General features: G+C 37.7%; 1 protein-coding gene across 17 annotated transcripts in view; it reads right to left on the bottom strand.

The window, feature by feature from the left end:
• Window positions 1-26,565, bottom strand: part of LOC105496374 (protein tyrosine phosphatase receptor type T) — a 1,121,698-nt gene that overhangs the window by 202,215 nt on the left and 892,918 nt on the right. For all 17 annotated transcript variants that reach the window (XR_011613330.1, XM_071079282.1, XM_071079290.1 and 14 more), the window contains exon 13: window positions 4,039-4,075. Coding sequence is in view for 16 of the 17 variants with exons in the window: in XM_071079282.1 (XP_070935383.1) it covers window positions 4,039-4,075 (37 nt within the window). In the remaining variant the exon portion in view is untranslated. The remainder of the gene's footprint in view (window positions 1-4,038; window positions 4,076-26,565) is intronic.

Raw genomic sequence — 26,565 nt, 5'->3', positions numbered from 1 at the left:
GTGGCTGGAGGGAGGAAGGGGTCAGATCATGCAGATAAGACTGGTGGGGTAAGGCCTGTGGGTAAGAAAAAGTAGCACAATGAACAGATGAGTGCAGGAAGGGAGTCACGGGGAGAATTAGGAAGACAGAACATCAATGGGTAAGAGAACTTGGATGGAATTGGGCATCAGTTTCTCAAAGGGGGATTGACCAATGTAGTTCTAGAATTGAACGACTAGGTCAGAAACAATTTTCCCTTGGCCTGCTCTGTCTCAGCCAGAGGACATGAATTGAGATACTTGGGTACCTCCTTTAGCAGCTGCAGTCTGGGGCATCTTCTACCAGACGGGACCTCCCATGGGAAGGGTTATTTTCTCTCTACTTGAGCATTAGCACCTCTGAAGTCTAAGTCCCTACCCCAAGCTTCCACATGCTCCATTTTCTCAAGGATCACCTTGAGCACCTGTGGCTAACATCTTCAATCTGCTGCCTATGTTGAGCCCATCCCTCATCTTCCAAAGGAAGGCTATACACTGTTAATGGTTCTAAATGATTCCCCTGCTCACTTGCCCTTTCTAACATTTCCTGTTCTAATGATAAGAACAAAACCTGATTTTTAAATTGCTCTTTTTTGCTCTGTGGCTTTCTATTGTCTTCCTTTCAGAGTCTGAATAATAGTTTTAAATCCAAACCATCACTTAATGCCTGTTTACCTACTGGCTGCAGTTTTCTCTCTATGGCTCTGATCAGATCGATTCCCAGGTCTAGAGTGTATCAAGCAAAGTGCTCAAAATGTCTTTTAGCTCTTATATTCAAGGCAATTCCCTTGCTTTTTGCTACCCTAATCAAATGTCCTTATTGGATTAGGTGGTAGTAACCTCATAAAAAGGGGAATTTTGAACACAGTCAAGCACACAAGGAGAATGTCATGTGATGGTAAGGCAGTGATCAGAGTGGTGCTTCCAAAAGCCAAGAAATGCCAAAGATTTGCCAGCAAACCACCAGAAGCTAAGAGACACACATAGAACAGATTCTTCCTCACAACACTCAGAAGGAACAAAGTATGCAGACACCTTGATTTCAGACTTTGGACCTCCAGAACTGTGAGAAAATAAATTTGTGTTATGTAAGCCAACCAATTTGCAGGACTTTGTTACAGCAGCCACAGGAAACTAATACAGGTCCATTACTTTGCAACCCTCCAAGCTGGGCAGTACTAAATTAGATCGAGTTACTAGTAGCAACATTACAGAAAGGAAAGCATTGGAGACACATGCTGGAGCCAGGTGTGTGTCTAATATTCTTGTGTAAGGGGCACTAGGCTTGGGGTCAAGTTAGAATGATACTGAATGAGTGCTTAGGGCTGTTACAACTGTCTATGACCAGTGTCTGGTCATAGACACTGGCTGGACTCTCCGGGGTCAGGGACCAGACAGCAGCAAGTTGCTTCATCACCAGAGTACTGGCCTCGAGTCTGACATATGAACTTCAGGGTCTGGATGCCTTCCATTAGACCCATGAAGCAGATGCCATGATGACAGAGAGAGGGAAGAGCCTTGGGGGAGACTGATGACCCATCTCTGGGACTTTGTATCCTTCCAAAGTCTGTGGGATTCTCAGTATCTTCCTCTGTTAAAAAGAATACTGTTTTCAGCAAGTCTGCCTAGAGGAAATTTGATCCAGGTGGTCAGGAAGTGATGGGATAAACAGAATATTGATTCCCAGCTTTAGGTTCTTGATAAAAACTCCTCACAGGCAGTGGACAGATTTATAATAGATAGGGTTTGCCTTTAATCAACCCTAGATACTCTAAGCATAGTACCAGGCACCAAGTAGACACTCATCAAACACAGGTCTGCTTCCCTTTGTCCTATGCTCCCCAAGCATCCTTCTAACCTGATGTGGTGAGAGGGGATAACTGAACAGTGTCCAACTGGCATTCTGTACTGTCTGGTTCTCTGCCCCATTCCCAAGTGCCACTGGAGCTTCATTTCTTCGGGCTCAAGTGTTGGATCTTACCGAATTAGAAAACCAGGATGTGGATGCTCAGATTCCCCAATACGCTGACCTCTCAGAAGCCTGCCTGGGCTTGGACAGCCGGGAATTCACACTCATTCATACATTCCTGTCCTTTCACACATGCTCACTTAACCTGCATACACACTCCATTCACTTAAGGAAAGATGGCAAAAGATGGTAACCTAAAGCTCAGGCAAGAGGGGAAGCCCTTATGCTAAGGAGAGGGAGAGAACTCTTCTGTCTGGTTCTTTAAATGTCACTGCAATTCTCTTGCACATCAGCAATGCAACTCTAGAGAAGCCCAGCAGGGTGGGCTTCTATACCTCTGAGGACTGCAGTCCTGAAGTTTTCAGGAGAGTATAGTTTTAGAGATTCTCCCACTGTCCCCGTATGTTCCTACTGCTTGTCAGGCCTCACGTTTTCAATTCTCAGTTCAGAAATTATGACCCAGGCAGCTACCTTTTCATAGAGCTTACATCCCAGAGGGTGTCCTTAGAATCCCACCTACCCCATGGAGTGCAGATCCATTGCATCCATCTCTCCTGGTCTATGAGTCAAAAGCCACTGAGGAGCCATAGAGCATACCATAGTGAAGGAGGTTTGTCTGAATTTCCTTCCCGCTACAGCTGCTTTAAAGCAGGCTGCAGACACCCAGCTGTCCCGACTGCTGTCTAGAGCCCTAGTGCTACCCAATTGATGGTGCTCTTCCTTCTACATTATCTGTTTTCTTCAGTGGAAAAGTCTGCCAAGACCTGTGATTTGTGTCACTTTTGTTTGCAGGCCATCAATTCTCCTTGCCTCGCAGAGAGTATTTTATCTCTTTCCATCCAGAAGCCTGAGTTCCTGAGAGGGAACAAGTTAGGGACATGCCACCCTCTGTGACTTATGTGAAATCAGGGTGACTTCTTATCACTGGGAGCCCTAGTGCTTCTGTTTTCTTCTTCCTCCTGCATCTTCTCTCTTGTGCTTAAATATTGGGTTGATTTTATTCAAAGTTATAAAAGTCATGCGTGATGGGTCTTGGTGCACATTTTGTCAAGTAGCTGTAGATTTTTTTCTCTTTTTCCCCCCACTCTACCCACGTGTGTGTGTATGTTCCTCTGTGTGGTTTTGTCCATTGTGCATGTGTCTATATATTTACACACATACACATACATACTTGGGTCATCACTTTTGTCTGTACTTTACATCTATGAGTATATGCCTACTTATGTTTACAACTTTTATCTCCTTGGAAGCAGTCTATGGAACTATATATGCCGTCAGTAAATTCAGGAAACAGAGTAGAATTGTCCAATTTTTGTGTGTGTGTATGGGGAGGTTTGCTGTTAAAAACATCAACTCTGTAACAAAAAGATAAATCTGATTTCTAACTATTCAACCCTGTAATAGGTTAAATGATAGCGAACGATTCATTGATTTTGTTTTTTAAAAAGAGTAATAAACAGAAACATGTACCAATTGAAAGAGCCAGGCAATTCAATTATAATTAGGAAAACAAAAGTGATGAGCCTGAACAATGCTGCCTTAGTTTTGGGGATAAGTGTTGAAAATGCCAACTACATAATAATGCAGCATTTGTCTTCTTATTACTAAAGGCCCCAGTACTAATCACCTCATTTTTGAAAGCTGTGTACCAATTGAACGAAGTACAAAACTCAGTAGATGGGTCTAATAGACATGCTTTAAAAATACCCACATAAACATAGACCTAAATATAAGAAAAACATATATGAAAAGAATATTTGAGCAAATTTATATCCATCATTCCACTGATCAATGTACCAGTCCATCCTTATATAGATTCATCCACCCATCCATCCATTCAGTAAATATGTTTTAAACTTTTACTCTGTTTTACGCACTGCGCTACTAATATACACCCTAGAAGGTATGTTCTAGATGCAAATGACTCCAGTGAAAATAACAATTCTTTCTGGTTTTGAGTTATTGTTGCCTAACCTTTCTCTGTGTGGCTAGAAAGAAACACTTAAATGATTGAAGAACAGGTGAAGACAGACAAGCAGATGCCAACATACCTTTTGTAGCCAGACGAACACAGTTGATTTTGGTCTCCTGTGAACAACAAAAATGAGGTGGCAATTAATTAGCTGTGAATTATGTAAAATTATTATATAAAGACAAATACACATATATATTTGCATATATATGCATGCATATGTATTTTTAATTATAATTTTAAATTTGCCCTTTCCATTTTTTCCCCCATCGGATCACCTTTTAATTCCATTTTTTAATTTTTTTCTCAGGGTAGGTACATATGTTATTCAGTTCACTTCCTGGCTCCTACCATCTCATAAACCTCTTTCCAAGACAAAACCACTTTATAAACATATCAGGTAATTCCCAGCACTCATCATCTTCAACAATAACACTGAGTGGGTACCTGGGGTATGCAGTGTGCTTTGTTAAGTTGCATGAGTGAGCAGATGGAAGCAGGGCATCCTTGGGAAACTTTGTTACCAGCAATAATGCATCTAGATGCATAGAATGAAGAGATACTTGGCAATAGTTCAGTCTATATGAAATGTGCCAAACTCAAACTGCAAAGTTCATGTTCAAAAGGTACTTTTCCCCTGAGCTCTTGTGTGGGCCTCGCAGCCTTCATAAATAATGTGTGTGGCAATAGAATCTTTGCCAAGTGAACTATCTAGTTGTTGCTAGCTGTTTCCAAAGTAAAAAGGATCCATAAATGTGTGATGTTGCTGGGCACGCAGTGGAGTTAATGAAGTGTGCTTAGGAAGAGAATTATCTCTGCCCATTTTACTGGGATTCATCTTTCAGGAGGTCCTGGAGCCAGTTGAAAATTCCAGTTGACTAAATTATACCCCCAGCAACAGTCTGAATTCAGTGTAGCAATAAAAGTAAAATGCAAAGAATGCAAGTATGTGAGTTGCTGAACCAAAAATCTGTCAATAATCCAATTCTTGTCTTGCTGCAGCTCATTCACGAAGAACCATGCATCTTGAAGGCAGTGGTGGCAATCAGGATAGACAAGGTTAGGAGGCCATAATAAAACCCATGAACTTCAGTGGTTAAAAACAGCAAAGGTTTATTTTCCATTCAAACTACCTGTCCAATGTAGGTGTGTGGCTGAGTCTAAGGGGTGGGAGTGGGGGTGATTGGGAGACATTCTGACCATTGTAACCACTCAGAGATCATAGCTAGTATGTCCATTGTAACCCAACGGGAGAAAGAGTGCTAATGAGTAAAGCACTATCAATCAAATGCTTTGAATCAGAAGCGACACTTTCAGTTCTATGCATGTTTTATTGGCTAGAACCTAATAATGGCCATGCCTAATTTTAGTGAGATGGGGAATGGAATCCTCCCATGTATCCAGAAGTAGAGAAGACATGACAATGTCTACAGTAGATTCTATTCCAACTAGTAATGCTGGAAATGATCACTTCTATTACGTCCAAGTATGACTCCCCATAATTAATCTCATAGTTACCACCAATAGTCTTCATTCTCTTCCTCAGAATGCACAGAAAGTCTGCTTTTGCTTGTGTAAAAAAGAGGTCTGGACAATGAAATATGGTTCTCAGGCTCATAAACATTCTTCTTCATCAGTTCCTCATATTGTAAGAGTTCAAGTCTTTCGAGCTATCCTAGCTGCTCATTCTAGGACAAACACCACTTTGTCCTCTTAATGTGCAGTGACTAGAACACAAAACAGCAGTCTATACATGTTCTTATTGATATATGATTATCTAGACTGCCACTATTATCCTTACTTATATTGGGCTTCTATTAACATAGGCAACATCTTAGTGTTTATCCATCTCCCCTAAGCAAAAATAAAAGTATTGGTTATAAGTCTGCCTCTACATGTACGAGTGTGACTCTATTTTTGAAACCCAAGTAGAGAGTCATATTTACCACTATAATTTCCATCTTTTTCAACTGATCCAAGTACTACAACCCATCATTACAGTCTCCACAAGCTGAAAAATTTTAGAAATCAATTTTTTCTTTAATTTCATCCAGATCATTAATATAAGTAACAATCTGGATAATGTCAATGGTAGAACCTTATGACATGTCCTAGATTCCTTCTTCCAGGTTGACATTCATCTGTTAATCAGAATCTGAACTAATATCATAAACTGCTTATGCATTGAGCTTGAGAATAGGTTCAAATTCCTTTTAGACACTGATACTCTGTCTACTGCATTTCTCCAATCAGTGCAAAGACTGTCTTAAAGAAAGAAGGTTGGGTTGACATGACTTGTTCTTTGGAACAAGTGTTTTCTTATTCGTAAATACTAAAAGTGTCTCTCTTTAAAACAAACAATTATTTCCTTTTATAAAGTAGATAATTCAGAAATGTTAAAAAACATGACAAGTCATGGTTCAAATATATGAATCATTCATATAAAATCTTCTCACAAAATTTGAAGCCTGTTATGTTTCAATAACAAAGTTTTTTAAAAGAACATACCCAGAAGATGAAAGAAAAGAAAAATGGTGGAGAAAAAAAGTAATAGTAAAGGATATTGCTCTAAATGAGATGTACAAAAAGCTTAAGTTACACGTTAAATCTTGCATATGACAATTAAAGTGAGCAAACTCATTTCTGTTTTCATGTTTGGACAAAGCTTTTAAGCTCCTGTTGGCTTCCATTCCAACAGCACCATACTCTGTGTTTTGGTTTAAAGAGCTTGAGATGGTTAAATAAAGCATGAAACCCAGAACACTGAGGAAGACATGCAAATGATTGTGCAGTGTCACAATGACTATCATTGAGAAATTGTGTAGACTGGGAGAGATGCCAGCAGACTGTAGATGGTTAGAATGATCTTCCACTTCCTGGTAATACAACAACAACAAAAAATGATTTTGAAAGTAATATATTAGAAAACTTGCCAATTCTGTGCATGATTGTTGAATACAGCAGAGGGCAAAGGTTTGATGAGGCTAATACTGCTGAGAGTAATTTGTAAATACGTATCTTCACTTTAAAGAAATTCAGTCTTATCTGTCTAGATATCTAAGAATCTTTTCTCAGGGAATAACTTTAAATATAAATGAAGCTTTATATTCAAAGATGTTGGTTCCAGTGTTCTTTATAAAAGTGAAAATCATGAGCGATGTATCTGTCTAACCACACAGGCATGGCAAAGAAAGCTGTGGTCTCTCTTATTCAACACAGTACTGGAAATCCTAGCCAGCACAATTGAGCAAGAGAAAAATTAAAGGGCATCCAAGTTGGAAAGGAGAAAGTCAAAGTGTCTCTGTCTGCACATGACACGACCTTATGTGTGGGAAAAACCCAAAAACTTTACCAAAAAAACCCTCCTAGAACTGTTAAGCAAATTCAGTAAAGTTGCAGAATACAAAATCAACATACAAAAATCAGTAATGTTTCTATACATGAACAACAAACTACCTAAAAAAATACAAAAATCAGTAATGTTTCTATACATGAACAATAAACTACCTAAAAAAGAATTGATAAGGGAATCTCATTTACAATAACTACCAAAAGTAATAAAATACTAGAAATCAATTTAACCAAGGAGGTAAAAGACCTCTACAAGAAAAACCAAAAATACTGTTGACAGAAATTGAAAAGGATACAAGTAGAAAGATATCCCATGCTCATGGACTGGAAGAATTATTATTGGTAAAATAATCAGACTCTCCAAAGTAATCTCTATCAAAATATCAATGGCATTCATTATAGAAATAGAAAGAAGTCCTAACATTTGTATGAAAACTCAAAAGACCACAAATAGCCAAAACAGTCCTGAGCAAAAAGAACAAAGCTAGAGGCCTCACACTAACAGACTTTAAAATATACTACAAAGCTGTAGTAACAAAAACAGCATGGTACTGGCATAAAAACAGACACATAAACCAATGAAATAATATTTTTAAAAACCCCAAAATTAATGCACATATCTACAGTCAACTTATTTTTGACAAAGTCACCAAGAACACTCACTGGGGAAAGGACAGTGTCTTCAGTAAGTGGTGTTAGGAAAATCAATCATCCATATGCAGAAGAATGAAACTAGAGCCCCATCTCTCACCCTATATAAAAATCAACTCAAAATGGGTAAGAGACATAAATGTAAGACTTGAAACTATAAAACTACTAGAGGAAAACATAAGGGAAATGGTCTGAAACCAAACATATGACACTGATCTAGGAAAATATTTTATGAATAAGACCTTAAAAGTATAGGCAATGAAAATAAAAATAAACAAGTAGGATTATATAAAACTAAAAAATTATGTACAGAAAAGGAAACAATAAACAGAGTATAAAGGCAACCTACAGAATGGAAGGAAAGTATCTGCAAACTATTAATCCCTCAGGGAATTAATATTCAAAATATACTAGGAACTCAAACAATTCAACAGCAAACAAAAATACAACTAAAAAAAGAATGGGCAAATGATCTGAACAGACATTTCTCAAAAGGAGATACACAAATGGCCAACAAATATATTTTAAAATGCTCAATATCACTAATCATCAGGGACATGCCAATTAAAACTACCATGAGGTATCATCTCACCCTTGTTAGGATGGCTATTAAAAAATAAATAAATAAATAACAAATGTTGGTGAGGATGTGGGGAAAAGGGAACTCTTATACACTGTTGGTGGGAATGTAAACTAGTTAAGCCACTATTGGGAACAGTATAGAGGCTCCTCAAAAAAACTACAAATAGAACTATTATATGATCCAGCAATCTTACTACTGGATACTTATCCAAAGGAAGATAACTTAGTATATTGAGGAGACATCTGCATCATGTTCATTGCAGCACTATTCACAATAGCCACAACAGGGAATCAAACTAGGTGTCCAAAACCAGAAGAATAAAGAAAAGGTGGTATATATACAACATGGAGTACTATTCAGCCATAAAAGGATAAAATCCCATCATTTGTGGCAACATAAATGGAACTAGAGGACATTACAGTAAGGAAAATAAGCGGTAAATAGAAAGTTAAATACTTCGTATTCTCACTCATATGTAGAAACTAAAATAAGTTGATCTCATAGAAGTAAAAAGCAGGACAGCAGATACTAGAGGTTAGGAAGGGGAGGGAGAGAAAGGGAAAGATTTGTTGAAGGATACAAGATTAGAGCTAGATAGAAGGAATAAGTTCTAGTGTTCTGTAGCCCTGTAGGATGACTATAGTTAAGCAAAATACATACTTTCAAATAGCTAGACAGAGGATACCGAATGTTCTCAACATGAAGAAATGGTAAATATTCAAGATGATGAATATGCTAATTACCTTGATCTGATCACTATTCATTATATGTCTCAAAACATCACTATGTACCCCATAGATATTTACAATTAGTATATGTTAAAAACACAAAAAGAAAAAAGTTCCAAAAGGAAAACTGTGGTCTATCTACATAGTAGAATATTATGGAGCTGTTAACAAAAATGATTGTGAAGGCCATGTAATAACATGGGATACATATAAGAGAATATTAAATAAATAAAGCAGAGTGCATTTTTTGTTACAACATGCAAATTTAAGCTTTTTAAAAATACATCCTGAAGGAAACAGACTAAATCTTAATAATCGTTGCACAATTAATTTGAAGTGTAACATACATGTGGATGAGTATACTAAATTAAACACAGTTTGACAAATTTTTCACCAAGTAAAACACACGTATGACCAGCACCCAGATCAAAACACTCAACATTGCCAGCATCTCTAAAGTTTCCCTCATGCTTCTTCTGGTCACTTCTTCCCTGCAAACGTGAACATTAATCTGCTTTCTGTGGGAATGTTCTCGTAAAACGTGTCACAATAAAGGGAATTCTGCAGTGGTTTTTTTTTTTTTTTTTTTAAGATTCAGAGGGTTGGTGTGCAGGTTTTGTTACATGAATATATTACGGAATGCTGACGTTTGGGCTTCTATTGAACCCATCACCCAAAGAGTGAACAAATGAACATAGTACCCAATATGTAGTTTTCAACCTTTGCGTCTCTCCCTCTTTCCCTGCTTTTGGAGTCCCCAATGTCTATTGTTTCCATCTTTATGTCCATGTGTACCCAATGTTTAGCTCTCACAAGACAGAACATGTGGCATTTGATTTTCTCTTTCTGCACTAATTTGCTTAGGATAATGGCTTCCAGGTACATCCATGTTGCTGCAAAGGACATGGTTTTATTCTTTTTTATGGCTGCATAGTATTCCACGGTACATATGAACCATGTTTTCTTTATCCAACCCACCACCGATGGGCACCTAGGTTGATTCCATGTCTTTGTGATTGTGAATAGTGCTGTGATAAACATACAAGTCCATGTCTCCTTTTGGTAGAATGGTTACTTTTCTTTTGGGTATATACCCAGTAATGGGATTTCTGGGTCAAATAGTGGTAATGCTTTTAGTTCTTTAAGTCTCCAAACTGCTTTCCACAGGGAAAGAAGTAAAGCCACACACCTACAACCAACCAATCTTCAACAAAGATGAAAAAAATAAACAACGGAGAAAGGACACCCTACTCAAAAAACGATGCTGGGAAAACCAGGTAACCATATGCAGAAGAATGAAACTGGATCACTACCTTTCACCATATAAAAATTAATTCAAAATGGATTAAAGACTTAAACATAAGACCTCAAACTATAAAATTCCTAGAAGAAAACCTACGAAATACTCTTCTGGTCATTGGCCTAAGCAAATAATTTTTGACTGAGACCTCAAAAGCAAATGAAACACAAACAAAAATTGACTATTGGAACCTAATTAAACTAAAGAGCTTCTGCACAGCAAAACAAAAACAAAAACAAAACTATCAACAGAGTAAACCTACAGAATAGGAGAAAATATTTGCAAACTATGCATCTGACAGAGGACTAATATCCAGAATCTATAAGAAACTTGAACAAATCAGCAAGAGAAAAACCAAACAGCCTCATTAAAAAGTGGGCAAAGGACACAAACAGACATTTCTCAAAAGACGTCGTGTAAGTGGCCAACAAACAAGAAAAAATGCTCAGCATTGTTAATCATCAGAGAAATGCAAATCAAAACAAGATATCATCGCACACCAGTCAGAATGGCTATTATTAAAAAGTCAAAAACATAACAGATGATGGCAAGGTTGCAGAGAAAGGGGAATGCTCTGTTGATGAGATTGTAAATTAGTGCAGTGGTTTATTCTGTCTTCTCTTGTACATTGTGTCATTTGTGAGAAGTTTTTAACTTTCCTTAGAATAATCTTCCCTTCCACAGTTTCGTGCAGGACAATGAGCCATTTCCTAAAATCACCCCTTCAGCCCCACACGTTTTAAAGGCTGTTTTCTATGATCTAGAGTGTATACATGATTATGCTTAAGTCTTCCTGACTGACGAACATGATGCCAACACGTTTGTTTTCTAAGTTCCTAACAACTTTAATTCCATAATCAATTTGTCTCTGTTGGTGAGAATTAGGTACAGAATAACAAAGCCCTAAGTCACTCTCTTGACCTTCTGAGTGACTGGATTGTCAGCAAGCAAATCGGGTATATTCTGGATACTCTGATGTCTATCAGAGGAGAGGTCTGGCCAGTGCGCCTATGTCCAAAGTTCCCAGTCATCTCAACAAAAGGAAATGAGCACTTTATTTATTCTCAGATTATAAGTCTCTGGGAAATGGAAGAAAAAAAAAAGCTGTATTTTCTATTTGATCTCTACTATAGCCTAATTCCAGGTTTGTAATATATTCTGGGACAGTACAACATAATTTCATTTCCTTATCATTTTAACCTCACCCATGCTCCACTTCCCACTCCAGACTAAAATCTGCATGCAGGTATAAATCACCCTGGGGTAGAACATCATGTCTTCACTGTTGTGCTCTGTTGAGAAATGCTTCTACTCAAGGCTCTGCCAGTGCAGCAATATTGGGTAACTCTCTGTCCCTTTCTGTGGCTCAATTTCCCCATCAATCAAATGATGGAGAATGGGGTAGAAAAGGCCACTTTGGTAGAACCGGCAGGCCACCCTACCAAGGTTGCTTCCAGTCCTCAATGCTGAGTCTGGTTTTAGCTACTGGCAGTACTCCTTTATTTTCAGTACTCTGTCTTCTTGATACTACTTCATAATACCTCACCCTCATGCAAATAATTTTATTTATTTATTTATTTATTTATTTAGGTGATTACCTACCTTATTACTCAAAATGCCTCACACCTGTATCTACTTATAGCCTCCATTTATACACTAGGTCAAGTCTGACTCATCTAACTATCCATTCATCTATCCTTCGATTATTTACTGAAATTTTAGGATGCCTCTTCAATTGAGGAATTCACAGTGGAACTGTCTAGGTCATCAAATGTCTCATAGTTGCTGTTTATTATCCAGAAAGACTTGGGTTAGGCTGCTAACCTGATCAAGAAGCCCTAGGTACCTGGCTAATACATACAATTCTTACTTTACTGCCCCATTAGACTCCTCATTTAATAGGGTGTAGATTTATCCCTGATCCCACAGTTTTCAAATAGTTTTCACAGTTATCCCAACTTGTGTCTTTGTTTTGTCTAAGACTGAGCTTCCCAGTTGATATGATGGAATTTAGACCTGACCTCAGCATCTTTCCATAGTTTCCCCAGTAAAACTTTGAATCAGGCCTTAACTCTCCTCTAAGACTGGGCTGAGATCCTGATAGTCCACCTAATTTTTGTTCATGTCTTCATTTGGTCAACTGATCAACAGGTATTTATTGAATGATCACTATGTGCCAGGCATTAGGCTAGGTACTGGAGCCACAAGCATGACAAAAGTAGACATGGTCCCTGTCCTTAAAGAGCATGCAGATCTGGGGAGAGACAAACATTAGATGACTATTCTCACAAACAAGTATCTAATTAAAAGTTGCAATAAACACTGGGAGATAGGCAATAAACACACATAGGTATGTATCTACTCGGTAAAAAATTTGTCAATCTGTATATAAGTTTAATACACTAAACTAAATGAGGTTGCGTTGAAAAGTTTAGTATACTAAAGTAAGTGAGAAGTGCCAGGTGCTGTGCATGTGTAAGGGAGATGGCATGGGGTGTGGGTGGGAAGAAAGATGGTCTGCTGCTTTTAGAAAGACCATTTAACCTTACCCTGAGAAGAGAAGATAAGTAGAAGTTAGACATATGAAGCATCAGGAAAGTCATCCCAGACTCAGAAACAGACATGCAAAGGCCTGAAAGTGGGAAAAAGCATGGTGCAGCTGAAGACATACAGAAGTCTGGCATGGCTATCATCATAATGAATTACCTGGGGCATGCTGTAAAATGAAGCTAGCGACATAAGACTGGGAGACCTTTTGGGACTATAGAGTTTTGGTCTATAGTTTAAGAACAACAGGAAGTCATTAAAAAGCTATTTAGGCATGAATAATTGAAATTTCAGGTTTAAAATTTTTAAAGCCAGAGGCTGTTATGTGGAGAATAGACAGGGTGCAAGAGAAACAAGTTGGTGAGAAGGTGGTGGTATAGTCTAATGATGAGATGGTGGTGCCTTAGACCAGAAGAGTGGCTGCAGTGATCCTACCCCAACTTTCCCCTACCTTTGGAAAGCATATTTTGGCTCTGTTTGACTCTAGAGTTCCCTCCCACCATCCCACCCCACCCCATGCATATGGATCAGCCTGGGCTTATGGTATTGACAGCATTGGGTCCTTTAGTCTAGCCTTCCCACAAACTGACTCTCCTTGACTTTCTTCCATAGCACTGCCCCTTAAGCTATTGTTTAGCCCCAATGGGACTCACTCACTTAACATGTTCATTATCTGAAAGAAGCACTAAGAATTTTTTGTTTTAAAGATGTTGTCTTTTCTTTTTTCCTCTTTTTGAAACAGAGTTTTGCTCTTTTTGCCCAGGCTGGAGTGCAATGATGCAATCTTGGCTCATTGCAACCTCTGCCTCCTGGGTTCCAGTGATTCTCTTGTCTCATACCTACTTAGCATAGTTTATGTCTTCTAATCCTTATAACAAGACTGTGAGGTAGATACAGCAGTGTCCGTTTTTTTCTCACAAGATTAAATAACATTTTTCAAGGTTACACATACAATAAGCCAGGCTAAAATACAAAGTAACCTTCAAGCAAGTGGCCTTCTTTTCTGAGGTATCTGCAGGCAAATACCCCTTTGTCATTGAGATCAGATGCTCTGCTTTCTTGGGTTGCAGGCAGGCACACAAAGACAATGGGGCACAGCTTTCTTTTGGAAAACAGGCTAAGTGGTCTGTGATATTAGAAAATTCTGTTTGACTTGACAGAGGACCTTGAACAATCAGATAAGATCTGGAAACCTTAAGTAACTCAGAACCATTAGGACTAGGTAATGTGGTAGCCTCCTCCTTAAAGGATAATGCATGAGGAATGCCTTTAAAGAGGTAACAGAAGCAGAGGGGCACTTGAGCTGTAGCTCACTAGCTAGCACGTATGCTGGATTCTGAAGACCCTCAGTCACCAACAGTGAGTAGTAAGGTGCCGCCTCAGGTTGCAGGACAGGTGGCTATTGGTTACAGACACTTCTAACTGGACAAATGTTCACTATCAACTTTATGAGATCTTCCTGGAAGGCATTAGGCTCCACTTGAGGCAAGAGCCAATGCCATGAACCATACTCTAAGAAAGGAAGCCCCCAAGTAGCATGCAAGCCATTTGGAAAATTTAAAATCAAACCCACCCTCTGAAAATCTTCCTGTAAGTTTTATCTCTCTAGATGCTGACTCCATTGCCTCAACTCATCAAGTCTCTGAAACTCCCTTCAATCAGACTACACTAAGCCCACTAAGACTTTTACATGCTCAGTGCTCATAGTCACTGCTGCAACTCCATCTTCCTTAATCTCTCATGAACATTAGCTGCAACTGACCATTCCCTCCTTGACCTGTTTAATCATCTTGGCTTTAAGTCATTCTACATTCCAGACTTTTCTCCTACTTCACGACCTGTTCTTTATCCCCCCCCCCTTTTTTTTTTGCCTATTTATTTATCCTTTACTTGACTTCAGTACACTGGAGTGACCTGGAGCTTGGTTTTATATCCTCTTTCATCATTTGTCTCCTAACTTACACTAGGAGATTATAACAAATTGCAAGGATTTGAATATTATATTCTCATGACTCCAAAAGTACTTTTTCTAGCATTGATATTCCTGAGATCCAGGCTCATCTATCCATCTGTCTACCTGAAATATTCACAATGAAATATACAATCCTCTAAAAGAATTCTGTTTTCTCTTTTATTTTCACTCCAAGCCTTATTCACCACTAATTTCCCATGTTTAAATAAATGCCACCATCATCTACTTAGTTGATTAAGCAAACAACCTAGGAGTCATTATTGATTTTTCTAGATCTATCACTTTCCACCATCAATCAACCATTAATTCATGTTGGAGCTGGGTAGTTGAAGAAATTGGTAATGACTTAACACTAAATTTTCCCACATATGATTCAAAATCAACACAGGAAAAGAAGAAAAAATAAAATTATATAAAATCCACAACTTCAGCATAATTAATGTATAGAGAGGTCTTAAAATGTCATAGGCCCTGTTTGGTGCAAAAATAAGAACCAAATATAGGTGAAATATCTCTAAAGCTTTCAACACAATCATCTTTATCATCCTATGTGGAAAACAAGAGCTATGTAAAAACAATTTGGAAGAGAAAAGAGGTAACCTAGCAGAGAGTACATGGCTGATCTAATATACTTTCCAGGAAGACAAAGACCACGCTACACATGAAAGTGCTAAAACAATTTCCGGTAGATCAAAACTAAGAGTACAGGAAAAGGACTTGAAAGAACATGTGACTCAAGGTGGTCGTGCTCAATGGGTAAAATTTATGGGTGAAAATGAGATAAAAAGAAAGGAGAAGAAATCTTGGAAGATTGGAGACTGAAGGAAAAAGGAAGCAAAGTGAGAATTTTCAGAATCACAGAAGTAAAAAGAGAATAAAAACAAAAAATCAGAACCTACCCCCACTCCCTATGACATACACACAAAATCACCGACTGAAAAAAAACCCTGTACTTTGCTATCTGGTCAGAACAAACTGTTTCTGAACTGAGAAGCTTATAAGCCACATTAAATCTATAAAATTTTTTAAAATTTGAAAGAGTCTAATAGAGCTACTAGATGAAGAAAACAGAAAATGAAAGTCAAAACCCCACAAATGATGAAAATCGACCCCTAACAAGAAAACAGTCACGAACCAGAAGAAGATAGAAGTAATACAGCATTACAAACTGAATTAAATATCCTCAAACAACTTTGACTTAGAGAAGCACAAGTGAAAAATCCAAATGTACAAAAAAATCAGGAAAAATTTTAAAAGAAAGTTGATTTAACTCAGGACAGAAATTTTTAGAAGATCACCTCAGAAATGAAGATTAAATTACCAGATGTCAAAAATAACAGTTTAATAAGGGGCACGAAAGAAGGCAGAATCCCAACAAACACAACAGAAATGAGATATAGAAAAAATTAACAAGCATTGGTAAAAAAAAGTGGTTTAAAAGTAAGCCAAAGAAAATCCAACATATGTATACTGAAATTTCTGAGCAGAGAGACAAAATAGGTAGGTAAATATTTCATAACAATAATCCAAGAAAAATTATTGGAAGTAAAAGAATTCCCAAGCCTCTATATTGAAAGAGTGCACAGTACACTGGGGAAAACGGACCTGAAAAGATCAACTCCAAGACACAGCCTAGTAAACTACTAAACTTAGAAAAAATATTCTCAAAGCCAAAGAGATTGAATAATAAACACATGGAAGAGAATTAGACTATCATGATACTTCTCAAAAACAGCATGCAAAGCAAGAAAACAATGTGGCAGCATTTTCCAAAAGCTCAGAGAAAGTGTTAATATCAACCAAGGATTTTATAGCTAGCCATGTGTTTTTCATATAGCAAAGCTATGGAAAAATAGCTTTCGACATTCAAAAAGCCAGAGCATGTTGTACTTGTCTTTCTTGAAGGATCTAGAGAGGATAAGTTCATCCAAAAAATACGACTGAGGAAGCTTCAGCAAAAGGACTGATGGTAAAAGTTTAATGTGTTTAACTGTAAATCTAAGACTGAAATAAGGTAGGGGTTAGATGAAAGTAGGATATATAAATGTTATGTTTTCTGTCATTGCAGAAATAATGCAACTAAAAATTGAGAGAGAGAGAGAGAAGAAACAGGGAAAGAGAAGAGTAGTATTAGGTCATTTATTGTTGTACAGGCAGTGCTATGGTCTGGCTTTGTGTCTCCACCCAAATCTCATCTTGTATTGTAATCTGAATTGTAATCCCCAACTGTTGGGGGAGGGACCTTGAGGGAGGTGATTGGATCATAGGGGTGGTTCCCACATGCTGTTCTTGTCATAGTGAGTGAGATCTGATGGCTTTATAACGGGCTCTTCTTCCTTAGCTCTGCACTTCTCTCTTCTGCCACCTTGTGAAGGACATGTTTGCCTCCCCTTCTGCCATGATTGCAAGCTTCCTGAGGCCTCCCTAGCCATGTGAAACTGTGAGTCAAACAAATATCTTTTCCTTACAAATTACTCAGTCTCAGGTAGTATCATTATAGCAGTGTGAGAACGAACTAATACAGGCAATATGTGAAAGTTAATGGATACCAGAAAAATCTGGCAAACCAGATAGCAAAAGATTAAACAAGAAAAGATGTGATTAAGAGTGCTAAATAGGCCAGGCACAGTGGCTCATGCCTGTAATCCCAGCACTTTGGGAGGCTGAGGCAGGCAGATCATGAGGTCAGTAGTTCGAGACCAGCCTGACCAACATAGTGAAACCCCATCTCTACTAAAAATACAAATATTAGCTGGGTGTGGTGGCACACGCCTGTAATCCCAGCTACTCAGGAGGCTGAGGCAGGAGAATTGCTTGAACCTGGGAGGCAGGGGTTGCAGTGAGCCAAGATCACACCACTGCACTTGAGCCTGGGTGACACAGTGAGACTCCGTCTCAAAAAAAAAAAAAAAAAAGTTAAATAATATAAAAGAACAAAGGTAACTACTAGAACAAAAATACAAGACTTCCTAAATACCAAATGAAATTTTAAAATAAAAGAGTAAAGAAAGCACACCAGAAAGTATTATAAAATTAATATGGTAAATTATGACATAAAAATATATGGCAGAGTTGAGATGTATCAGTCATATCACCAAATGTTAATGGTTTAACTCAAGTACTGAAATTTAAAAGATACTCATTTGGCTTACAAAACAAGACCCAACTACCTTCCGTGTATAAAGGTCACATCTAAAACACTGTTTTTTTTTTTTTTTTTTTTTTGAGACGGAGTCTCGCTCTGTCACCCAGGCTGGAGTGCAGTGGCCAGATCTCAGCTCACTGCAAGCTCCGCCTCCCGGGTTTATGCCATTCTCCTGCCTCAGCCTCCTGAGTAGCTGGGACTACAGGCACCCGCCACCTCGACCAGCTAGTTTTTTTGTATTTTTTAGTAGAGACGGGGTTTCACTGTGTTAGCCAGGATGGTCTCCATCTCCTGACCTCGTGATCCGCCCGTCTCGGCCTCTCAAAATGCTGGGATTACAGGCTTGAGCCACCGTGCCCGGCCTCTAAAACACTGTTATTGTAAACAGCGCTGCAACAAACATAGTCAATAATAACTTAATTGTACATTTAAAAATAACAGAGTGTAATTGGATTGTTTGTAACTCAAAGGATAAATGCTTGAGGGGATGGACACCCCATTCTTAATGATGTGCTTATTTCACATTGCATGCCTGTACCAAAACATCTCATTTACCCCATAAACAAAGAAATATATTAATATATCCTACTGTGTACCTGCAAAAATAAAAATTTAAAAAATAGGGGAATAAAATAATTTTCTTCAGAAAAGTAAAAAGGAAGGAATGAAATAAGCTATGAACAGTAAATGAAAAAATAATAAAGCTATAGTTGTGATCCTGATATAACAAGAATTCAACTAAAAAAGTATTAAACACGGCAAAGGATACTTTTTATTGCTAAAATCCACAGCTACCAAAGAATATAATAGGTATAAACGTCTATGCCCCCCAAAACATAATGTATATACAAAGTCGATAGTAGTCATATATAAAACCAATACTCAGAGGACATAAGGGCAGCAAAACCCCATTACAATGGCAACAAAGATGAAATACTTGCTAATAGCAAGAACACACAAAACCCGTATAAAGAAAACTTTACAGCACCCATGAAAGATAAAGTAGATGCGAACGAATAGAAAGACATCTCTTATCTCAGGTAAGATAATTCAACATCTTAAAGATGTCATTTCACTCTAATTAATGTATAAAGTTAATGCAATCCCAGAATTACTAATAGACTTTTTATGAATCTGGACAAGTGGACACTAAAATTTATAGGGACATGCAAGAAGAGCTAGAAACTCACTGAAAAAGGAAATCTCTATGGGGAACTTTCCCTCGCAGATATTAAAGTTTAGATCCCATGATTAAAACAGTGTGGGGCTGCTGCAGAAATAGCCACACAGACTGCTGGGATAGAATACGACATCTAGAAAAACACCCAAGAACATAGGAAAATTTAAAATATGAGAAAAGCAGCATCCCAAATTATCGGGACAAAAATGATCTTTTAAATACATGTTGCTAGGACAACTAGACAGACATTTGGGAAAACAGATAAAAATTAGATCCATAATTTACACCATAGACAAAAACAAAAACCAAACATCAGAAAACTAAATATAAAAATATTAAAATACATAAGACTTAGAAGCAAACCCGGGTAAATCCCTTTATAGCCTGGGTGTAAGAAAAAACTTTTTAACTATGACTCAAAGTTTAAATGTAATAAAAGAAAAAAATGATGCATCTGGCAATATTTTATTTGCTGTGGCAAAAATATAAGCAAAGTCAACAGATAAATCACAAACTGGAAAAAATTGCAACATATACCACAGATAAAGTACTGATATCTGATACATAAATAACTCTTAGAAACTGATAGAAAAAGTAAAAAACAAACTGAAAATTGAGCAAAAGACATAAACAGGTAATTCAAAAATTATATAAAAATGGCTATTAAATATAGGAGAATATAGCAATTTTGCTTATAAGGAAATTAAAGCTATACTGAGATATAATTTCTTACAAGTAAGTGTGACAAAAATTAAAGTTACACCACATGAACTGTTTACAAGGCTGTGAGGAAACAGTCATACATTGCTGGGACAAATGCAAATCGGTTTCACCCTTAAGGAAGGAAATCTAGTGACATGTAGCAAAGCTGTGTATTAGTCCACCCTTTAATCCTACAATCCCTCTTCTAGGAATTTACTCTGAAGACGCACCTCCAACAATACAAAAATATATGTGCACGAGTTCCTTTACGCAGCAACGTTTGCAATTGAAAGATATTGAAAACAATATAGCCACACATGAGAGTGACCAAATAAAATAAGCTATAACCACATAATAGGGTACTGGGCAGCTGTAAAAAAAATAATAATAAGGAAGACCTTTATGAAATAATATAAAGTGATACCCAGGTATCTATAATATGTTACCTTTTCTATAAGAAGAAGGGGAAATAAAACATACATTAACTTCATAATTTTTACAAAAAAAAAAAAAACACACCAAGAAATTAATGACATTGGTTTCCAACAGGGGATGGTAGAGGTGAACATGTACCCTAGAACTTAAAGTATAATAAAAACAAAACAAAACAAAAACACACACACATATACACACAAATAAAGCAAACAAATTCTAAAAAAAAAAAAAAAAGAAGTGATATGTGCTTTTCTGTATGCACTTGTTTGTACAGCTAGACTTTTAGAACCATGTTATAATGTTTTACATATTAAAAAAATCAATAGGGATGGGCAAAATGAAACTAAAATTAAAAACAAAGAGTCATAAATAAACCTAACTTAATTTCCAATAAATACATAACCATATTCCAGTGAAAGAAAAAAAAAAACAAATTACTTTTCAACACAACAGTTTGTATACATTTAGACTGAAGACAGAAAACAAAATACATATATTGAACCCTAGTTACTAGGTTTGTTTTGCTAAGATTAGTATTTCTAGAAATACTTCCTGAGTATTCTATGTTGAACAATAAGTAAATATATGAATAATAATGAAGTTAAGCTTCTTACTGCCAGAGAAGGTAACTACAGAAATGGGAAGAGTGAAGGCTGGAATAAATTCCTTGGTGTTGGACTAGAATTGCGGGTATCATGAACTTTTGCCTTTTTTTTTTTTGAGACAGAGTTTCGCTCTTGTTGTCCAGGCTGGAGTAAGGTGTTGCAATCTTGGCTCACTGCAACCTCTGATTGATTTCAAGCGATTCTCCTGCCTCAGCCTCCCAAGTAGCTGGGACTACAGGCACACGCCACCACACTCAGCTAATTTTTGTATTTTTAGTAGAGACCGGGTTTCACCATGTTGGCCAGGATGGTCTCGATCTCTTGACCTTGTGATCCATCCACCTCAGTCACCCAAAGTGCTGGGATTACAGTCGTGAGCCACCGTGCCCGGCCACTTTTGCCTTTTATGATAGATAGCTAAAGACTGGCTATGGTGGCTCATGCCTATAATCCCGACACTTTGGGAAGCTGAGGCAGGTGGATCACCTGAGGTCAGGTGTTCGAGACCAGCCTGGTCAACATGGTGAAACCCCGTCTCCACTAAAAATAAAAAAATTTAGCTGGGCATGATGGCTGGTGCCTGTAATCCCAGCTACTCAGGAGGCTGAGGCAGGAGAACCACTTGAACCTGGGAGGCGGACGTTACAGTGAGCCAAGATCGTGCCATTGTACTCCAGCCTGGGCGAAAGAGCAAAACTCCGTCTCAAAGAGAGAGAGACAGATAGATAGATGGATAGACAGGTAGAGGGATAGATAAAGACCCTAGATTCAGTGATACTCACTAACAATGACTCCCACTCGTCCCCAGCTCTGAGTTTCTATAATAAGTACCAATCCCCATTTAAAGGAACCAGAGCTGGGGCGAAGGAAGCACAAGATTCTGTGTCAGAAAGAAAATAAGTTTTCAAGAACTGCTGGAGACATTTCAGAATGACAAAAGAACCATCTTGAAGGGGCTCACATTAGCTAATTCTGGGACAGTTTGAGCATAAAAATAAATAATGATAGTACTGAAGTATAACCTACTGAATAAAAGAAGAATCCATAAATTTTTATCAATATAAATACATTGAAAATAGGGGAGAAAGGAAAACTCATCCTCAGAATAGACGTCCATGAATTAATGTAGAACAAATGATGGAATTAGAAAATTGTCATTTGGCAAACATCTTTGTAACAGTTGATTTCAACAACAACAAAAATCAGCAAATGCTAAAACAAAAGATGAAAGTTTGAAGAACAAGATGTTTACATAGTCTAGAAATATGTCTGTACAAAATACTTACACATTACAAAGAAATGGTAGCTTTATAGTGGAGAAAACCTTAATGGACAACTTTAAGTAATCAAAGTTAATGTCGCCAGTAATGGAACAAATTGATATCATGTGCCACCTAATATGATGCATTGAGAAGGAAGCAACGTCACTTTTGTGGTATTCCTGACAAAAATGCATAACTTGAATCTAATCTTGAGAAAACCTCAGACAAACCCAACTTGAGGGACATTTTACAAAATAACTGGTCTGTAATTTTTTTTTGAATTCTTTTATTTTTTTACTATACTTTAATTTCTAGGGTACATGTGCACAACATGCAGATTTGTTACATATGTATACATGTACCATGTTGATGTGCTGTACCCATTAACTCGTCATTTACATTAGGTATATCTCCTAATGCTATCCCTCCCCTCGCCCCCCACCCCACAACAGGCCCCTGTGTGTGATGTTCCCCTTGCTGTGTCCAAGTGTTCTCATTGTTCGATTTCCACCTATGAGTGAGAACATGCAGTTTGGTTTTCTGTTCTTGTGATAGTTTGCTGAGAATGATGGTTTCCAGCTGCATCCTTTTTTTTTTTTTTTTTTTTTTTTTGTAATTTTTAAGAGTCAAGGGCATGAAAGTCAAGGCAAGAACAGATACAAGGAATCTAAAAGGGACCTGACAACTAAAGGCAACATGTGACCCTGGACCAGTTTTTTTTTTTTTGTTATTGTTTAAATTTACTAAAAAGAATATGACTGAGACAATTGGCAAAACTGGGGCTAGCAGTATTATATGAACATTAATTTCTTGGTAATTGTATTGTAGTTATGTTGGAAATTGCACATTAAAGCATTTAGGAGTAAAGGGGTGATTTATAGAGAGAGAGACAAATAGACAAATAGGGGAAGAGGAGAAAGAACAGGAGGAGAGAGAGAAAATGGGATGGTAAATCTATTGTGGTAAACTGTTAGCAATTAGGGAATCTGTGTAGAGAGTTTATTAACATTCTTTACACTATTTTTGAAACATCTCTGTGCAATTGAAACTACCTTGAAAAAAATGAGTTAGAAATATTTGGTGGAAGAGAAAGTAAGTTGGAACAAAAAAAATTGACGTTGTTGAAGTTGAGTAATGGGCATATACAGATCACTCTATTATCATCTTGACTTTTGTATGTGTGAAACGTTTCTTAGCTAACAACATGTGTTTTAAAGGTGAGAACAATACGTATGGCGTATGCCATCAATAATAAACTTAGACATTCAAATTTTGTTTTTTCTAATGTGAGTGACATTGGGTACATTCCTTAATTTTTCTGATTTACAGTGTTCTCATCCATAGAATGGGAGCAATACCCTCTGTACAACTCTCTAACAAAATTTTGTGAGCACAAGTGCCTTAAGGATGCAAATATACATGCATGACTTTATGATTCTAATAAATTGATATTGAGATTATAGCCAAGACAATTTTTTTCTTTTCCCTGTTTTCAAAAGAATAAATGCCAAGTATTTTAGCATGGCATGCAAAGCCCATCATTATTTGATATCTGCCTCTCTCTGGCCTTCATTCCATATCCCGGAACCAACACCATCATGTTTTCCCAAATGTATCAGGGAATCCCCGATTTTGGGGCTTCTGCTCAGGTGCTTCTTTTGCAAACATACCCTTTCCTCTGCCCCACTGTCTACCTGGAAAATATCCACTTAGCTTCTAGTAGCCAAGTCAAAAAAGTCTTCTACAAGACTTTTCCTAGGCACCTCCTCATCCCCTCTACCTCCAGGTTTATAGCTGAACACCAGGTATTCTGCCGCTGTGATTGCTGATAATTTATTGACCATGTTTGTCTTCATGACTGTCTTCTCCACTGGATTGTGGGTTCGCTGAGGGCAGGAACTGTAACTTATTTATCTGTATTCCCAAATGACTCACAGCAAGCCCATAATAAATAACTGGTGGGTTTTTGGGGTTTTATCATCATCATTCATATCTCCTTACAGAGGAGAGCTCATGACCAATGAAGGCACAATTCTGCAGAGTAAACAAATGCAAATAGGGCATGGGAGACTGGGTTTAAGCCATGGCTCTGATCTTGAGCAAATAACTTCCCCATACTGGACTTTAGTTTTCTTTTTTCTGCTGAAAGAAGAGAACTGGACAACTTATAAGCTCCTTCCCAATACTGCATTTTATACTTCCCGTTCCTCAACAATAGGACTTTAAGGCTGTGTACAAACTATCCCCTAATTGAAAAGTTGGAAATGTAGTTTCTCTGCACCTCATGAAGGGGGACTTAGACTTTCTATTAGGAGCTGGCAACCCCCTGGTTTAAACCAACCCAAACCAGAGCAGTCCTTCATGCTTCCCTGCACAGCTCTTATCTGACCTTAATGATTCCTGCTCTCTGTAAGAGATCCATTGAGCTGTAATTACTAATTGATGTTTGTAAAGTCTTTGAAATTCTCAGGTGACAGATGTAATCAAAGGCCAATTTATTATGATAATTGTTATTAGTACAACTCCTCATTATTTGTTGATGTTAATGGCAGAGCCAGCAGGTGTTTCAAGATTGACTGAGGGATTTAGGCTGGCCATGTTTGGTGGGAGGAAAAGAAAAGTATGAGTGCATAAGGGATTTGGGATCCTGCTGATTCTAGTGCAGCCATATTCCTCTATGAAGCTATCTTGTGGGACTAAGACCTGGCATGAAACAGAGCAGTAAATGCATAGGACTTTTAACTGCATTTTTTACATGCACAGATTCAAACCCAGCTCGTTCTCTTGTTTCTGGAGTATGCTTCAGCAAATCATAGCCTCTCACAGCCTTGGCTTGCTTGTGTGTTAAATGAGAATACATATAGTGCCAATTTACACTTGCTGCAATTCGAGAATCTGTTTGAGACAAGCAATCATGGATGTGGGAAGAAGCGTTAGGAGACTGTTGAGGTTGTCCAGGCAAAAGATGTTACTATCCAGAACTACGAAGGTGGCACTGGAGATGAGAAAAGTATATGGATTAGAGAGAACTTCAGAGTGTAGAACAAAGAGAACTTGGTGATGGCTGAATATAGAAGGTGATGTATAGCAGGAAACCCAGACTTTGCTGATAGGAAAGACGCAGGAATAACTTTGAAAGAGATGAATGAATCATTGCCTACTATATTCATCAGTGTCTTGTACATATGGTTCATGTCAATCTCTTCAACTGTGTAGCCCAATAAACTGCATTTATAGGTTTGCAAACTTGAGGGTCATGATGTAAAAGATGACACCTGATGAAAATTCAGCCTCTAGAAGGAAAGGGACTGCAGAAGAATTGTCCCACTTCTCCACTTGCCTCTCCATAAGTACAACATTCCCAAACTTCCTTTGACATCTCACTCCCTTTCTTTCATGCAGCCAGTGTGACAGCTGGCATCTCTGGAAACCCTGGACTTCACTAATTTTTTTCCTTCTCCTGAATTCCCTGATCCCACATCATGTTCATACTCTATTCAAATTTGATCCATGGGTTAAAAAATTCTGCCCCTACAGATTTTAGTTGTTCTTTCCTGAGTGTACCTCTACGCTCTATCCCACCTGTGATATCTAATAGCAATATCTGACATTAATTGGATGTTTATTGTTTGGCACTGTGATAAGTATTTTATGCATCTTATTATTTAATATTTAGAAACATTCTTATAAAGTTGATACTATGGGCATTAATGTTTTCCAAAAGAGGAAGAGACTCAGAGAGCCTAAGTCACTTGCCTAAGGTCACATAGCTGGTCAGTGACAATCTATGCAATAGAAAAGACCCCATGCTAGGCATATTAATCAAAAATGCTGAGGTGAAACAAACTTGGAAATTCATTAATCTTATTTAATAGCATTAATGCCATTTTATAGTGCAGGGAACAGAATCCTTGAGTGCAAATGTCTCCATTAACTTTTTATATTTTAACCTCAGACTTCATAGGATTGATATAAAAAGGACTAATTGAGTGTTTGAGCAAAAATGTTCTCATGACATTGACTAGCATCAACTCAGGGCTTCTTATGCAAGGATATATGTGATAAATCACCCTCTTAGTGTCTTTCATGAAAAATATGTATGCTTCCTTCAAGAGAAGCTATGCAAATCTGCCATGTGCTCTTTT

The sequence above is a fragment of the Macaca nemestrina genome, chromosome 15, assembly GCF_043159975.1.
Source record: "Macaca nemestrina isolate mMacNem1 chromosome 15, mMacNem.hap1, whole genome shotgun sequence".
NCBI lineage: Eukaryota > Metazoa > Chordata > Mammalia > Primates > Cercopithecidae > Macaca > Macaca nemestrina.
Note: the sequence above shows the minus strand (reverse complement) of the source record. Positions and strands in the feature narration are given on the sequence as shown.